Source organism: Micropterus salmoides, unplaced genomic scaffold (genome assembly GCF_014851395.1).
Source record: "Micropterus salmoides isolate LMB-PRFRI ecotype aquatic unplaced genomic scaffold, ASM1485139v1 Ms_hic_scaffold_1, whole genome shotgun sequence".
Taxonomy (NCBI): domain Eukaryota; kingdom Metazoa; phylum Chordata; class Actinopteri; order Centrarchiformes; family Centrarchidae; genus Micropterus; species Micropterus salmoides.
The window spans coordinates 65,759,449-65,778,132 of NW_024040040.1; the positions used below are offsets into that span (position 1 = coordinate 65,759,449).

General features: G+C 41.3%; 1 protein-coding gene across 1 annotated transcript; it reads left to right on the top strand.

The window, feature by feature from the left end:
* The first annotated feature begins 342 nt into the window (after positions 1-342).
* On the top strand, positions 343-18,672 carry LOC119897963 (ectonucleoside triphosphate diphosphohydrolase 7-like). Its single transcript, XM_038712028.1, has 14 exons — positions 343-524; positions 1,446-1,551; positions 1,721-1,900; positions 5,716-5,921; positions 7,695-7,845; positions 8,581-8,684; positions 8,880-8,939; positions 9,065-9,213; positions 9,938-10,104; positions 11,524-11,725; positions 11,962-12,081; positions 12,217-12,302; positions 13,755-13,916; positions 15,069-18,672. The coding sequence occupies exons 2-14, from the start codon at positions 1,544-1,546 to the stop codon at positions 15,283-15,285; spliced, it is 1,812 nt and encodes a 603-aa protein (XP_038567956.1). The 5' UTR covers positions 343-524; positions 1,446-1,543; the 3' UTR covers positions 15,286-18,672.
* The last annotated feature ends 12 nt before the right edge of the window (positions 18,673-18,684 follow it).

Here is an 18,684-nt window from a genome sequence, read left to right on the forward strand (position 1 = left end):
GGCATCATGATTTAGTTAATTCGGCATCTGTTTGATCCGTTTATTGCAACCAAATCTCAGCAAAATGTTTGTTTTGGGTTCATACAGCTGTAGTAATGGCTGATGGTGGTTATTCACGTTGACGCGTTATGTGGGAACCATAGACTGTATATAATAAAAAAGTGTGAACACGTGGCGAGTAGTCCAGCGGTCAAACTCACTCAATGAAAGCTTCGTGCTGAAAAATCGCGTTGTGTGTGCAACCAGCATTATATTTCTCTGAGTAGTTCAGGTACATAGTTCTAATTTTTCCTACAGCACCCGAATGCAGCAGACATTCACTTCCTGACGTAGCCACGCCGGCTCACCGGAAGTCTGTTGGATTTTTCTGTCAGCTCCGCTTCTTCGCCTCGTCGTCTTCTTTTTTATAAGAATCTCCGTGAAGTACAGTGTGGGTGGAAAACATTTGATCACCGTTTCTGTCGAAGTAACAACACATTTAACTGACAGACTGAACTGTCATGGCGGATGGTAGGGATATTTAGGTAAGTTTTATAAGAGCTTGATGGCGTAGTGATACACTAACGTTAACGGTTCACGAACGTTAGCACCGGAGTCTGCGACCCATCAGATTCTGTGACCTAAATGTGAAGTTAAGCCCTCGGGACTTCCAGCCAGAAAGCGTTTATCATGCGGTTAACGTCGTGAAACGGTGGCATTTTGGTTATGTTTAGTTAGGTGGTTTGGTTAGGTTTGGTTAGGTTTGGAAACCAAAACCTGTTTGTACCTGAACAGTTGGTTACTTGCATTTAGCCACTGGTGTAGCTAAGGTTGGAAATGTTTTGTGTTGTTTGTTCCGTCCCCAAAGGCAAGCTAATCTGTTTTTTTTATGCAATAGTTATAGCTAGCTTATAGCTGGGAAAGAAGCCAGGAAACGTTACATATAATGTCCTTTCAAAATAATGGGTAACAAAAAACACAGCATTTTAGAGGGATTTCGCACAAATATTATAGGACAATTAAAAAAACATCATGGAGGTACAGTAGGAATATATCAGCAGGGTGCTGGATTGTGCTTACATGTATCAAAATTGAATTAACTGCGCATACATTGTATTTGTATAAACGCAGGTGTTAAGGTGTGTTATGCAACATGCAGGGATATAGGACACCATAATGGACAGAGGACATTCTAATAATAGCAATAGTTTGCACTTATTTATGTACACATGTGTATTTGTACCTATGGCTGTCTTTTGGGAAAAGTGAAAGAGAACAGCAGCAGAGTTCAACAACAGACAGTCAAAGTCTGATTTATCATTTTAAAAGTCTTCTCAGAGCTGACTATATCTTAAAGTACAATTGACCGCTAATACTCATACTCTGACATACTCTGAGTCATTTTCTTTTAATTTTGTGAAATAATTAAGCAGTATTGAGCCTATTCTGCCTCTTCTTTTCTTCAGGTAGAAGAAAAGTCACAACTCTGGACAGGGTCCTAATCAGACTGCAATCACCATGAGGTGACGACTGTGAAATCTTGTGTTTTTGCTGACGTGGACATATGGCAAGGTAATAAACTGATAACGGCCTCTGTGAGAAAATTCTCAAGAAGCCCTGATAAGTTTAGTGCTTTGTGATGTACAGTGTAACTTCATGTATATAACAGTATATGACCTGATTTTAATTCAGTCCCCCCACGGTATTTAATGTAGTTTTTCATTGTGTTCTTCCTCAACAGGATCACCTTTTCCTGCCTGCCGGCCTCCTGGTACTGCAGCGTGTCGCTGCTGTCTCTGGGCTGTGCACCCAGGCAGAGACTGCTGCTGCTGTTCTTCATTGCGTCCGCCCTCCTCCTCCTAGGAACCTACCAGAGACAGCTGTGGGGCCCACAGCGACGGCCGAGGGCCCAAGTCAACAAGTGAGTAGACCGATTCACTGATCATTGCAGAGATATGAAAAGTGTCAGAATGAGCTGGCGAGAGTTCTGCACAAACGTGATCTTTAAGTCTTGTGCAGACTACAGGACTTTCAGCGTCGGCCGATGGCCTTGCTCTTCACACTACACAACTTCCAATCTTGTGACGGGAGTCTTGAAGTCGTTCATACTACGTGACTGATCGGTGACAGGGGGTCACACACTACGTGAGCTGGCAGCGGCTGTGTCACCCAACGCTGGTCTCCAAACCACATTTTTTTAAGAAAACACGGGAAATGTGAAACAGGAAATGACGCGAACCTACACATGAAACAGCTGCTGTTTGTTATTATAAAGATAGCAATTATAAAGACAAAGAATCTGGGTGAAAGAATGGGTGAAAGAATGGATCAGCACACGCAGGTAGCAGGGGATCGTCTGAGCTACAGAGAGAGCTGGAGGTGAAAAAGTAGCTGCCTGCTCTGATTGGGTGGATGTGGATATCTGGTCGGCCGACTCCTCCAGATATTTGGCATGCTAGATATCTGGCAGACATCGTCATGTGTCGGGGAGCCGTTCTGATGCATCGTTGAGTAGTTCACACATAACGACTGGCGACCACCGATCGACCGCTGATTTACATTTACTCCCGATCACAGCCTGACGGTCACTGAGCGGCAAATCGGGCTAAAAGTCGTGTAGTGTGAGCTAGGCTTTAGGTTACGTAAGAGCTGAACGGAGAGGCAGTCTTGGCCTAAAACAACCCTATTATGCCGTCTTTCCATTATCAGTACCTCCGTTTTCCATTGCAGATAGCACCCAGAGATGGTACAACTCAATGTAGCTCGTCGTCATAGCGACGCCACACACAACTGCCTCAATGGAATATTCAATGCGACGCACACATCAGAGATCCACACAGCTTTCTCTTTTTTAAGTTAAAATGTTTCAACATTCCTCAGAATGTAAAGACAGATAAGCGGTATGAAAACCTTCCAGCTGTGTTTTCCTCTGCCGTTGTTGCTGCAGCGGTCTGTGTGACGGCGGGAGCAGAGGGCTCTGTGAGCGGGCGGCTGGCCGGCCTCACAAGCTCCTCCCGCAGGCTTCTTCTGCCGCCACGTGCGGAGCTCCTCAACTGCGAAAACTTTCAAGCACATTTTTGTTTCGCCATCACTTTTTGTAAAACTGTCAATATTTGAAATCTACACAGTTGATTTCTCACCTCAAACTTCTCAGAAGTGGATTTAAGGATAAAATATAAAACTTTCTGTTGCTGGCCTCTATCTGGTGCAGCAATGATGATGCAGTGAATAGTGAATATTCTCTCTGACCAATCAGCAGTCTGTCGTGTTTTCACGTTCCATTTTAACATTGCCTCAGCTCGCTTGGAACCTCGACAGAGGTGATACCTAAGTACCTGGTAGCAGGTACCGGTACAACTTTTCCACAATGGAAAACCAGAAAAAAGGCGAGGCGAGCTGGTACCGTGCAGTGGAAAAGGGGCTTTAGACATGCACCATCAACAAGGAACAATAGTTCCACATCTGATAGATTTGAACAGGTTTTGCCAGTTTAATTTGCAGGATTCTGAAAACAAAGGTGTCCTTCTTTGTAAAGAACAGGAGCATGAACTGCCCCTCATGTTTGTTTTAGTTTTGTTGTTTTTACTACGGATTAAAAGAAAAATAATACTCCATACGTATTGTCACCTCGCAGGGTGGTGAGGTTTTAATTCAAGAAATATTCCTTATTGATTAAAAAAACCCATTACATAGTTCAGTCATGTTGACCATATGCTGTTTCAACCTGAATATAAGTCAAGATTTCTTCTTTGCATGTGATTGGCTGTTTAATGCAAATCCCCCTCCTCTTTCATGTGAAACTGAAAACATGTGTAGCCTGGCTGGAAAATTCTCAGTAAACAGAGCGAGCTGATAACCAGCTTTGTGAGAATAGTAATCAAATTAGATTTTGAAGCTCAGTGAGTTGAACTTACTTGTGAGACTTTAGGTGCTTGTTTTAGTAACCAAGGACAGATAGACATACAGAAACGACTTGTATGAGTTAAAGGTACTTCGTCGTTTTATTTGCAGCTCCCTTCTGCTATGATAGCAGAGAGGCAGAGATTCCATTTCAATCCAGTGGACGCAGAGTTAGTAATGCATGTACAGTATTTGCAGACAGTGCACATTTAAAGACACTGAAAGATACAGTTGAGGATCTGAAAAAAATATATAGATCAAAGACATGATTGTAAGCTCACAATTTTATCAGGTTAAAGTTTGGTGATTTACCCTGGAAAAGGCATCAGATTAAACATACAGTAGATGTAGTAGATTTTACATTTCAGACATCTGTTTGGATTTTGGTTCAACAGCATTCAGTGGCTTTACTTAATGTACTTGCCACAAATGTAGTTAACTTAAACAAAGTCACTGAAATGCTGTTAAAACATGGTCAGACTATAAGCAGCCTATTAAAAAAAATCATACAATAACTATATTCTGCATACACTGCTTACTCAGAAAGATTAATGTATATATTCTCCAATATTATAGGAATTATGTTCCAGCAGGATGACCATTCAAATTATGAGTAATTACGCTTCACACTGAGTTTTACAATTTCAGCTAAGATAAGTCTTTATGTGTAATAAACATTTTAGTGGAATAGCTCTAACAAACTAACAGCTGTCTTGTGTCACAGTGTTATTAAAAAGAAAAAGGACATACAGAGGTCCTGTTCTGAGGGTGACTTGATTCTCCATGATAATTGAATGTGAGAGCAAAAGCAAGTAAAAGCAGTAACTTTAGATCAGGGGTCAGCAAATAAGTCTGGGCCAGAACATATTGATTATTTATGATCCATTACTTGTTAGGTCAGTAGTGCACAGGACTACCGTTCGAGGGGTTGTGTGTTCAATCCCCACTTGTTGCTGGTATTCTTTTTTTCTACCTTTTCAACAAATTGGTTATGAAGAGGTCGATTTACATCAAGCACAATTGAGCATGTGCAGCAGTGTGTGCTTCCCAGCGACTGGTCCACATCAAGCTATGGAGCTTAATTTCATTTCCCCAGTATCTCCAGGCAGAAAAAATTCTTGAGGGGAATCTGATCTCACGTTTTCTGACGGCTTTTTAAGAGGTGTGTCAAGCACGCCAGAGACTATGTAGAATTTCCTTCAAAACTTTTCAAAGTAAAAGCTCTCAATTAAAAACAACATAAAGTACTGCTGCAAAAACGATTGTGCACTTTTATTCTGAAGGCACAGTCACTTAAAAGGAAGTGATTATGTGAGTTACATTTGCTGCCATGACTGAGATCTGTTTTCAGCACCAGCCGCTAGCTTTTTTTTTTTTTTGTCGCTATTAAAGTAACATGGCCACGGGCCAGATATTATTGCTGGCCGGCCGGCTTTGGCTCGCAGGGCGCCTATTGCCGACCACTGCTTTAGATGGTCCAAAGTAACAAACTGATAACCAACCAGCATTTAGATTCTAACATAAAGTAAACTAATACACTTTGATATGTACTGAAACAATGAGGAAATGAAGCGTGTCTGGCTCTGTGAGAGGGAGGATACAGAGAGAAACTCAGAGTTTGTTGCAGAAAACCTGCCAGTGAGCAGCTTATGAATAAGTTAAGAGTTTTCACTAAACCCGCTTTCTGAAACGGGGCTCTGTACGCCTTACTGTTGCCAGACATGAGAATATATCATATGTTCATTCATTCCTACGCTTCTTTTAAGTACGCTATATTGTCACTGTTCAGGAGTATATTCTTCTTCTCATTATGTCTCTGTGTTTGTTCTCCTCCAGGTACCTCTCCATCGCAGAGTCCATGGAGTCCACTGACGTCCTCAACCCTGCTCTGAATTATGGGATCGTGGTGGACTGTGGCAGCAGTGGTTCTCGCATCTTTGTGTACTATTGGCCCCCCCATAACGGAAACCCTCACACCCTGCTGGACATCAGACAGATGAGGGACCATGACCGCAAACCTGTCGTCAAGAAGATCAAACCTGGTGAGGACGACTTTATCACAGCAGTGTTTTTGTTTTGTTTTTGTCACATGTTCTGATTGTTTTCTTCTTAGCTTTGCTCTCTTCATGAAACTATCGAGCGTTTTAGTGTTTTCTTGTTAAAGTGTGTTTGATTTTTAAGATGATGATTGTAAATTGTTGATGCTGTGTAAAAAGTCTTGCACACAAGCAAACCAACAGGCAGACACAACTTTGGGCTTGCTGAGGGCGTAACTGTGTATTCATGCATGAATGTTTCTACAGTCCTCCATGGACGACTGTAGTTCCTTTGTGCACGACAGACTTAGAGCGTACTCACACTAGGCCCCATTGGCTTGTACCGTGCCCGAGCACGATTGCCCCCCCCACCCCCCCCCTTCTTTAAATCTGTCTGTCAAATCTGTCCAACACAACTGTCAATGTCGGGGACGCACCTTAAGGAGCGTAGCTAATATGGAGAGCTATCTTAATGTTAGATCACAGCTGGGTTGTTGAGTTTAGCACACTGCACCTAGCTCGACTGTCATTCTGTGAAAAAAAGCGCTCTCTTTCGCACGGCACAGTAGAGTTTGTGACGGGTTCTGTGCTCGGGCACGGTTAGCGATCACACTAGATGCATACTGTGGCTAAACGAACCGGACTTTGGGAGTTAAACGTGCTCGAGCACGGTACAGATTGCCCAGTGTGAGTACACCCTTATTTTTTCCTCTGCAAACCTAAGCAGCAGCTTTCTGTTGCTTTATTTATTTCATTTTAGTAGTTTTAATCATTTAAAATCAAACTTAAACCATGGTTATGTGTGGAGAGCAAATGCAGCTAAATTTGTGGTGAACGTCATCTCTTAAACTTGTTAAGCAATCCCTATTTTCTTATTGCGTAACCTTACAGTGGTGCCAGACAGAGACAGAATTCACTCAGTGTTGTTGAACATGTTAGTGCCAGCGTGAGGATCATTACTTAACATTGTTTGTTCCTTTGGCTCACTGCCAAAAAGTGAAAGGCTGAGTGTTTGAAAGAGAAAGGAGAGAGCATTCATGGAAAATGTAAAGCAGAACGAAGGAAAATTACTCTGTAGCTGTTTCTCATTGTATGGTAACCTTGCTGGTTTCATCTGGAGTTAAGGAGTTTGTTGAGAGCAGTATTTCTGCTGACATTAGTCATAGCAACAGAATGGATCATTCAGTCCTTGTGTCTTTTTGTCTCAGTCACAGCTGGCAGATCAAATACACTGGCTTTGTTCCAGAAGTAGCAGTTAAAGGCCACGTGGCACTTCGAACCCTGCGACATCATACAACAACCTGAATGGAACAACGTGTTCTCATGCATTGATTTCAGAAAGGACAGTGTGGGCTGCACGATAATAATCCTAATTAGTCATATATTGCCATAATTTATAATTGGTTTTGGGAATTAAAGTATCGTTTATTTGCTTTTAATTAGTCATCATTGTCATTTTATTTTAACTAGAGTCCAACTATTGAATTGGCCTGGTGCTGATGGTGCTTATGTCAACCTAATAACAGATGTTTCTGAGTCAGCGTAAATATGTCAGCTGATAAATAACGAGAAATGAAAACCCCTTATTCAGTCTTCTCTTATCTCTAAAGAGATGAATCATTTCACTGTGGGTATAGTGTTTTAAATGTGTCTTGCTGTGTCCATATAATTTGCTGTTTTACGGTCAGCATTTAGTTTTTAACCTCATTGTGCTAAAGTGTGTGTGTGTGTGTGTGTGTGTGTGTGTGTGTGTGTGTGTGTGTGTGGTGGTTTTCTCAGGTATCTCCACCCTGGCGAAGACACCAACGCAGGCCAGTGAATACCTCTATCCTCTCCTCAGCTACGCCGCTGCTCATGTCCCAAAGAGCAAACACAAAGAGACACCACTCTACATCCTCTGCACTGCTGGCATGAGGCTGCTGCCAGAGAGGTAGACAGAACGACATGTGATAGTGTAGTATGTTTGAATACATCAGTTTTTGAGTTAGTCTGTGGTTACACTCTAATACATCACTGGCTTAAACTATTATGATTCAACAGCCCTGCAATAAATTCTTCCATCGTGAAGGTTATAATGTTGAAACTGTTTTGGAGAGGTGGTGATTAAACTGTATGATCATTTTGGAGGACGCAGTTTATGATGCGGTTAAACTGTATTGCGTTATACTGAGAGGCGTTTTTGTTATTTAGTCTACCCTCATAGATATTAATGGCGTGGACAAAATATATAGAAACACCTGTCAGTATGATGCAATACAATTCAACAGCAGCACAAACGCAACATTATAACCTTCATGAAGGGAGAATTTATAACCGGACTTTTGAATTAGAATGCATTAGTTTTACACAGGGCTACCTAATGAACCGGCAACTGAGTGTATATAGTGTTTTCTGCTCTTCATGCTTGATACCCTGTCAGTGTTTTCTTTTCCTCATCTTAATTGGAGCATTCAAGGAAGCTAAAGCAGAAGTCACTGCTGAAAAGCGACCCTTCCTTTTATTTTGGGATTAAAAAGCAGAAGAAACATAAAGAAGAATCAAAGATTTGCTGTCAATTGTAGATCTGTTGTATTAGACTTGACCGTACACGGCACTGCCTGCTGCTTGTGTTATTTGTGTTCAACCCTCTTCACCTATGTTACATTTCTTGTTTCTCTGCATGTAGCCAACAGGCAGACATCTTGGAGGACCTGGTCACTGATGTTCCCCTGGCGTTTGACTTTCTGTTTTCCCGTTCCCATGCAGAGGTCATCTCTGGGAAACAGGAAGGTGAGATGACATGCTTTCTTGCTATGATGCTATTAATTAGCATGATAGTATATGTTTACCGAATTAAGAGAATTTAGCACTTAACTATGGCAGGACTTATCCTTAAATCTGTCATTTCTAATTGCTGCCTGCTGTATTTTGTGTCTCCCTATCTTGGTTGTGATGACATGTTCCTGTTGCCTGTCAACCCTGAAGGAGTGTATGCATGGATTGGCATTAATTTTGTGTTGGGCCGCTTTGATCATGCTGATGAGGGTGAGTGTGAAGGTGTAATGTTAACGAGAAGTATCTGAAAATGACACAAATGTTTTGCTTTATTTACTGTTTGGGCTTTGTTTGTACAAAATAACATAATACCATAATTCCTTCGTGCTTCTCAGAGGACGCCACAGTTGATGTGACAACGGGGTCTCAGAACCAGCAGCCAATCAGCAGGCGGCGCACAGTGGGCATCATGGATATGGGCGGAGCTTCACTGCAGATCGCCTACGAGGTGCCCAGTGCCATCACCTTCAGTTCACCACAAGAAGTAAGGAAATGCAGTGAGACATAATTGGAGGAGTAATGGTTTTAACTCCTGACACAGGAAAATTGTTATTGATTAGGTCTAAAGTAACTTCTATCTTGATAAATGTTTTGATTATTTTCTTGATTAATCATTTGGTCTATACAACTTAGGAAAGAGTTATATTAAAGGCCAAATGTGACATCAAAATATTCAGTTTACAGTAATGTAAGACCAAGAAAAGCATTTGAATGCTTGGATCCATCAAATATTTGGCATTTGTGCTTAAAATCTTACCTGAACAATTCATCAGCTATCATAATAAAAAAAAAAAATTATGTCAGTTGACTAATGGGTGAATTGTTCCAGCTCTGTCATTGACATTAAAGATACATTTGTTAAGGTTGAGCCCTTGTGTTAGACTTGACAGCTGGCCTGGGGCGAGTTCAGCGCAGACAAAACGTATCAAAGCGTTTTTTTCAACGGAAACGGTGGTCCCCTGAACACCCTGTTGTGTACACAAGCGCACTGCATTTTCCTGCCTTTTTAACACCGTTGTGTCTACAAAGTTTACACAGCTGATTGGGTAACACCTGAGACACGCCCACCAAACAGGAGCAAACATACCTCGATTACCTCGTTTCAGGGAAACATGCTGTTCAATCTGCAAAACGTTTTGACATTGAACTCAATGGTTTGCAGCAATGTAATGTCTCTGTTTTCTTTTTTTTTTCTTCTTTTTTTTTAGGAGGAGGCGGGGAAGAGTGTTCTCGCAGAGTTTAATCTGGGCTGCGATGTTGAGCGCACACAACATGTCTACAGAGTCTACGTCACCACGTTCCTCGGCTTCGGAGGAAACATGGCCAGGCAGCGTTACGAGGACCAGCTGGTCAACAACACACTGTCCAAGAACAGGTTTGTAGAAAAGTGGCAGAGTGGGCCTTTTACTTTTGATTGGGGGTGTGGTTTGACCAGGAGGAGATAAATAAGGCACCTGTGAGGGGGGACGACAAACATTTCATGCATGGAGTAGAACAGAGGAGTGAGAAGTTCACAGGGAAGAGAAAGTTAGCTGAATTATTCCAGTTTTGAGGCATCCTGGCCCTGGAGTGAAATTGTGATGCATATAGAAGTGCTAGAGAAGCAGCGGTACCAAGATACGCCCTTATTCACCTCTCACTGCAACTCAGTTGAACTGGACTACACACACCTACTACACACCCAAGCCCTCTCACACCAGAACTTAAATGAACTAAACCAAACTGCTAGCTTTTGAGTTCAATGGACTTAACTGCCTGATTTCCCCCTGAACACACACATCCACACACACATCCACACACACGCCACTCACCCCCTTCCTCCTCAAGTTGGAGCACTAGTCTGTTTCTTTATCATTTGAATTGTGGACATTTAATTTGGTATATGATTGATATATTTTGAAAGGTTCTTTGTTTTCGTGTTTGTGTACCAACCATATGGTGCATTATTGTTTGACTTAGAATACAACCAGCTTTATTTGGAGTAATTGAATTAGCGTTTGGTGGTTTTCCTTTATTGGTGTATGTTTGTGGCGAAGGCAGCTAGTGATCGGGGCTATCTAATATCCTACTCATTGACCGTTTTGAGTGACAGGTTAGGATTAAGGTTATTCTCCTGTCTGGTGCTCAACCTATTTTGGATATTTTAATAAACCTCCGCTACAGGTTCAGACCTACACATGCGCGCACACACTGCATTATTTTTTTGGGCCACTATGCATGCCTTTTTATATGTTATAGCTGCAATGTTTTTTTTAAATTGCAATAACTTAGATAACTCAATAGTGAGACAGTGGTCTAGATGATTTGTAGCCTCTAATCTCCTCTAATGCCGGATTTAGTACATTTCTCACAACCTCTGTCAGTATTTACTTTATGGTCAAAGGTTTTATTATAGGTTATAAATGAAGTATTTAAAATGCTAAGCTTTTTCCATCAGCATTTTACTGCTACCAACACCTGGAAAAACTGAAATATTCAGCTGTTCATTGTGAAAACGGCACCCTTCTTTTGGCTTTGTGTCTCCAAGCACAAAGCATATTTTCTGTGACATCCAACCAGATGGTAACTGACTTAGTGTAATTCAGAAGCCCATCAGTACTGGCCGTCTGTTGTTTATGGCAATACCACTAATATCTCAAAATGAATATGCTAATTAAAACATTCTATAATAGATCATTTTATCAAAGTCTATTTTGATGATTATTATCTAAAATGTGGGCATAGATTGACAGAACTGCTGAAACACTTCCGTCCTTGAGCATTTTGTGTTTTATTCATGTTCCTGTCTGTCCAGGTTTCTAACCGCACAGACAGGCCTGAGTGAGGACAAACCGTACCTGGACCCCTGTCTGCCAGCTGGTCTGTCAGACAGAGTTGTGAGGGACAACCGCACATTGTACCTTAGGGGTCAGGGTGACTGGACTCGGTGTCAAGAGGCCGTACGACCCTTTCTGGGTCTCCACAATGGCACCATGTCACCAGGGGGCGTCTACCAGGTATGAATGTCATATTAATAATAAACTTTTAAGACAGATGAAAATTTTTACCTTACAAGTGGGTTTTGTTCGCACAATGATATAGTGGCATGGTGTCTTTAGCATTTTCAGTTCAATCCTGTTTTTTTTATTCATTAAGTCCTATTGAACTCACTGTTCACTGGACATCCTGGGTTTGTTTCTTCAGGAAGCAGAAATGCCAAACAAATCACTTTTATAATGCCATGTCTTTTCAGGCTCCCATCAACTTCAGCAACAGTGAGTTCTACGGCTTCTCAGAGTTTTTTTACTGCACGGAGGACGTGCTGAGGTTAGGAGGACAGTACGACAGTGAGAAGTACTCCCGAGCTGCTATGGTATGCAGACACACACCTGAGTCTTTTCATAAGTAACTTTGCTGAAATGTAGGCTTTTATTCTTTTAATTTTATTTGTGTTCATAGAAAGGTTACCAGCTGTGTGTGTGTGTGTGTGTTTTTGGTTTTTCTGCAGGACTACTGCTCAACCAAGTGGCCGACACTGAAACAGCGTCTGGACAACAAGCTTTTCTCTCAGCAGGCTGACATGAGCAGACTCAGGTAAGTTCATCTCTCTTCCCAAACTGTCTTCATTCATACAATAATGTATGAATGAAGCACATCTTTCATTGTATTTCCCATCAAGTATGGGTTTCTGTAGGTGGTGGTCTTTTCTTTCTCTGTTCAGCCATGGAGGTTGTTGCTTTGCATGCTAGATAGCTAGTTAGTTCATCTTCGGTTTATTCCCAGGAAAACACACACACCTCAGCTGCGACGTTCTGAGAACTTATCCCTTCTGTGTGCCAGAGGTTTTTCCAGGAAAGAGCTTAAATATCTATGCTGTAGAACAAATATGTACAGGCATTCATGAACATGAAATAGAGTAGGGTTAAGTATTCTTCTGAGTAGGGTTAAGTATTCTTCTGTCATATTGTATCAGTGCAGTGATATATATTCTGTCATTTATTTTGTCATTTTGATGTTGAACTGTTTCATGTTTGAAAACCCTGCTGCTTTATTCAGTTGATTTTGTATTGCTTACAGGAAGTAACAGATTTTTTTTTAGATGTTAAGCATGTAATTTAGTCACAAACTCACCCATTCACATTTAGCAGGCTGCAGTTTCTCCACAAGGAGGTGCTGTGCAGTGAGTGATAGACTAGCTCTTCACCTGCCGACCTGCACCGCCAACAGGAAAGGAGACTCAAACCTCCAGTGGATGTAAAATACTCAAATAGAAATTCAGTAGGACTAAAGGCTGAAAAAACACCAACTGTTCTGAGGGTTTTGTATATCTAATTTTAAAATGTAGCTGTAAATTATTTTCCTTTCTAAATATAACAGTAAGCTTTGACATGGAATCGATATTTGGACAATAAACTCTTATGCTCATGCTTGACAACTGAGCCGAAGTGTTTTTCTTGAGAAAGAATCAGAGCCAAACCTTCTACCAGTGAACTACAAATATAGTATGTAATTGATTTCAACAACAACAAAGTTTATAGCTCAATCTTTTGGCACCAAAGACAGAACTTAGTCAACCTGCTTAAATAAAATTCCTTTTTACTTCCCTGTTCCTAAAGTAACCAGGTCATCTTTCCTGCAGGGTAGGGAACACATCATGACCCCCGAGCAAAGCAATCTTCCCAGTATTTATAAGGAAATGTGTTCTAGTTAACATCTTAACATTTTGCTGGTTTGAAATTCAAAATATAAAATCTCAAACACAAACAGCAGCTTTAAAAAACAGAGCACAAATTTGCAGCTTCAACACTGAAGTGTCAAAATTGTAGAAGTGAATACCATTTTTCCTGACTGTGGCCCTCACTGGCATGTGTATACCTACAGTCTATGGTGTAACTTTTCTTGCCTGTAGGTGGCTCAGGTTGGACTTGAACTGTTTCAGGGGCAGCTCTGCAGCTGGCTATATGTGATAGTCACTGTCCCTTTGCAGACGTGTACTGAATAAACACCAGTTCATTCGTCCCTCTAATCATGCTCTTGTTAAACTAGGTATCAGTGCTTCAAGTCAGCCTGGATGTACGAGGTGTTGCACTCCGGCTTCCGTTTCCCCACCGACTACGCAAGTCTGAAAACAGCCCAGCTGGTTTATGACAAGGAGGTCCAGTGGACTCTAGGAGCCATCCTGTTTAAAACCCGCTTCCTGCCTCTCAGGTAAACACACGCATACAGACCGGGACAGCACGGGTGAAAAATCTCACAATTGAAAATATCATGCTTTCAGAGGAATAGTTTTCGACGTCATCGCAATAGTTAGTGTTTCATTTTTTTTATCTCCGGCTCCTACCCTCCCCGTACTGAGTCACCTTTTAATCTTGAGCCTGGGGATTCACAATATGCACAGTTTTTCAGAGGAATATGCAAAGTATGACATAATGAAAGAAAACATAGTAGCCCTCCATGATAGAAGATGGTGTGTCCCGTCTTCTAGACTCTAGTAGACAGAAAGCATATGTCTTTATGAGACAGAAATATTTAAATTGGTGCTGGGCAATGATTAAAATTTTGTATCGCGATTAATCCCATGATTTTCTGCGATTAATCTCATTGTCATGCGCAAAATTGAATAATGAATTCTAAAGTGGTGTATTGTGCACTTTTAAATGAAATGCACTGCTATATAAACAAAAGTGCAATAACGTGATTTGAAAACACTTTAAACAAATAAGGTTCTTTTTACCAGCAGTATTCCCTTTTACACAGTAGCAATAAAATATTTCTTGTAAATCTCAATTTAACATTAATGTAAACAAAAACAAAAACAAAGCTATTTGCCACTGCCAGGGCGTTACCTTTTATCTAGCTTGTTAAAACAAGTTAGAGTCCAGAGCCACGGTCATAAAATAACTGGCTCCTACTGAGCAACAGGTTAACATAGAAACATTTTCCTTCTATCAGGGAGCAGCAGAAACAGTCTGTTCAGTAGCAGGTGTCCCTGTTAGAGTTAGGTGAAGTTGAATTGTCTTGAACTTTTTGTATGAGACGCGGAGCACAAATCATTGGAAGAGAGACTGATTGTCTCTTTTGGATGAAGGCCAATCAGGTAAAGTTATGTAGCCTATAATTTTAACTTTGGTAAAATAGGCTACAGCTGTGTAGCGCACAGAAGTCGTTTCCATGGTTACTATCCATTCCTTCTCCCACATGCTGCTTCTAATGTAGTCTGCCTTTTTGGGTGCCTGCTTGGGTGGCTGATCAACATCCCACCCTTCCCTTGTGACCCATGGTTTGACTGTATGTGTATTTTTGTATGAAACATGTGCCAGCATGTCTGTTCATATCTGTTGCCCCTCCTATTGTCGCCAGGGACCTGCAGCAGGAAACGTTGCGGCAGAGCCACCCCAGCTGGCTGCGCTCCTCCTTTGTTTACAACCACCACCTGTTCTCACTTTGCATCCTGGTGGTGGTGCTAGCCATCCTGCTCTACATCCTGCGCCTGCGGAGGATCCACCAACGAGAGCAGCGGCAGGCCGAGGCCCTGAACCTCCTCTGGGCTGAAGAGGGAGAGGCCCTCCACCCCTGAGAAATGCGTATGTGGGACCTTCCAGACTGATAACCTGAAGGGTCTTGCATCCTCTGTGACATGATTGACTTATTAGACTCAAACCACAATACCAAAACTTAAAAATGTGAGTATGGAGGACAGATGAGGAACCTGGAATTTAACTCACCATCCCAGGATGTGACTAGGATATATGGGAAGATCCAAGATTTTACTGCGTGGAAAAACATCACAGTACTGAGATGGTTCATTGAGCCTGGAAATCAAACTCCTCTGTTTATTCTTTGATCGTGCAGCTTTAAACACAGAGCCAATTTCTCACTGAAAAAACTCTGTGTTCTCTTTCTTCTTTTTAAGACTCCTGTGGAAGAAAAAAAATCAAGTTAGGGTAACAGGAATGAAGAACTATCATTAGTTTGCTACCCATTTCTCCTAAGATCAAAAGCCATGTCTCTGTGTAGGTGCTCATCTTAGTTTAATGGCAGTCTGGACCTGGATTCAGCGGCTTGATGAATGTCTCAACTACTGAGTGAGAAGGAAGAGGTGGCAATAATCTCCAAAAGAGAACATTTAACATAGGAATATGGATTTGTTGACCATTCAACATCAGAGAGGCTGTCTGAAGGCACGTAAGAAAGAAATGACTCGTCCCAAGTGACTCTGTTAGGATTCATGTGTTTCTTTCCATGAATTAATATTCATGTGGTAGAAAGTCCATTGCAACGCCTGCTAGCAGTGTGGCTCTATTGAAGTCCATATTAGTCTGTCCACAGTGAAAGTCCATCTCAACCAATCCAATGAGCATGCAGTTTGGCATCGGCATTCATCTTCACTAGTTAATTAAACCTAATGACTCTGTACCACTAAAGTTACACCTGTCCAACACTCCCAAGTTATGACAGGATACCTTCAAAACAAATGTAGTTTACTTCAGCTGTACTTTAAGATTAACATAGCAGGCCATGTCATATGGGAGGGTTGAAGGGGATGAGAAAGATTGAAAGACAGAGTACTGACAATATAATGCAGCTTTCAGTTTCCCAGTCATAGGCTTGACGTATTGGATGATGAAAACAGCTGTTAAAGCTGGGGTAGACAATTTTATTTAAACTTTTTTGTTGAAATTCAATTTACATCCGACTGCAATCAAAAAATCAAATGCTCTCTGTGGTGCCTGTCATAGGACTGTAATAAGAACACCTGCATGTCTACCTGTGCGCGCTCTGAGAAGGGAGGGGGGGATTTTTTTTTGGTTGGATACTTTCAAAATCTAGCTGTCTCTTGCTAGTTCCTGCAATGTTTCCTACCCCAACTTAACTTAACAGTATGACGTGAACATGGCAGACCATGCTAATTAATTAGCATGTTACCATGCCAACTGCACCCATGTTAAGAAGCTGAACATTAACGCTCCAATGCTAATGTTAGCTGACATGTTAATGTAGCTTGACGAGAAAGAACCTTTATTAAGTATGTTAACATGCCAGTTTAATGTTAAAAAAAACAATTTAGCTTAAAGTACAGCTGAGTCTAGCTGACACTGAGGAAAGCTGAGCCAAGTCTGAAATGTCCCAAAATGGCCACACTGCAGGTGTTCAGATAAAAACTTAATTCTTCATGTGGTGACACCCTGAGGCCAAACCTCACATTTTTTGCCACTAGTGGTAAGGATAAGAAAAAAAGTGTTCCCTCTATGTTTCTTCCATTTAACAACGTTGGCTTAAGGCTTTTTAGTTTCCTAGTTAGACCAGTGTGTCCTTCACGTCAACATATAAGCTACATGTGACCTTTGAGTATCGTCATCTGGTTATAGGTAACAGATTTGAACATGACATTCCCTCTTGCAAACAGAGACGGTAAAGATTAAGAGCTGTCACTTAGCTGGCAACTGATTTTTATTTCACCTTGAATCTTAGTGATGAGTCACCTCCTCAAATTCCTTTTCTTTTACCATAATCTCAACTAGCAGCTGAAATGCTTACTCTGCAAATTTGATTCAGCATTTCACTTAAATGAATTATAGCAGTAATATCATAGCGGCAGTACTTTTCTGCCATCCAGAATAGTGTTTCATCTGCACCTCTGTCCGTCCCGATGGGAAGATTTCCTCGAAAGCAATCCTGCAGACCTATGATGTCAGCCGCAGAGCTCTGGCCTCACATTGTGCTTTGATACTTGAATGCCACTGTTGTCCTGCCAAGACCCGTCCAGCACATTTTCTTTCTTTTTTTTTTTTTTTTTTTTTATCAGAGTAAAGACCGAGCCAGGAGGCATTTTAGCTGAAATAAGTGGAGAGATCTACTCCGTTTTTGGACGAAGGCGCTGAAACCAGACGAACCCCCCCGGAGGCCTGATTTAAGCAGATGGCGTCTGATTTCTGAATCCAATAACTCCATGAAAGGCAAGAAACTTTTCTCATGCCATTGGCCAAAATGGATGCTGGGACATGGCAAAAATGTGTTAAACATCTAAAATGGTTTCACTTTAAAGCCATTTTTGAGGGAAAAAGCCTTACTCTGAGAAAGGTGGTTCTATTTTATTCAGTTTTTACGTCTGCTGTATTTCATAGCTGTATAATGAAACCACTGTTTTGTTGTTATTATGTCATGTGCAGACACACTGACAGAGTTTTGTAGCAAACCGTGACGATGCAAATGTGTGTCTGAGTAGCCCCACTTCCTGCGAAGTAAAACAGTGCATTGATCCCACAGTGGGAGATATTGTATGTCCAAATGTCGGATTTTGTAACTTAATTTACTGATTTCAGTAAAATAATTTACTGATTCATTTTACTGATTTCTGTCAGTTGTGGGGCATGATTCATCAAACTAAATGATGACTCCCTTATTTTGAAAGGAAAAGCTGTTTGTAACTGTGCTTACATGTCTTGAGAGGGAACTGTTTGGAAGCTTTCCATGACCTAAAAATGTGATTTAGCTTTTGTTAAAATGTTCTGTACAACTCGTTCTCCTCCCTTTCCTGTTCGTCCTGACACAGATGAGTCCTGACACGTCCTTGTCAAACTGTCAGTGTGTGTTTGTGACTTTTGTCTGCTTATCTGTACCTTTTTTTTAAAAATAGTTGTGAATCCTGAACCAGTAACAGGAGTTTATTGAAATCTGAATGCTTATTTCCGATGCCCTCATATACTTTACACTGTCGGGTGACTGTGGACCTCCTCCTCATTCACCCTGATGTGGTTTCTAGGATTTCTGCTGCTCCATTGATGTTCTGACTCCTGACAAGGGACCAATGGTTGGGTGTGTCTTTTCAGAGCTGGGTATTGTGCAATGTTGAACTAATTCACTGAAAGGGACACTTGACTTTGATGTTTTTAATCTAAGTACATTTAACATCATTGTGAATAGAAACATTTCCCATCCAATAAAGCATCCATTTGTAATATCAGTTTTGAATCTC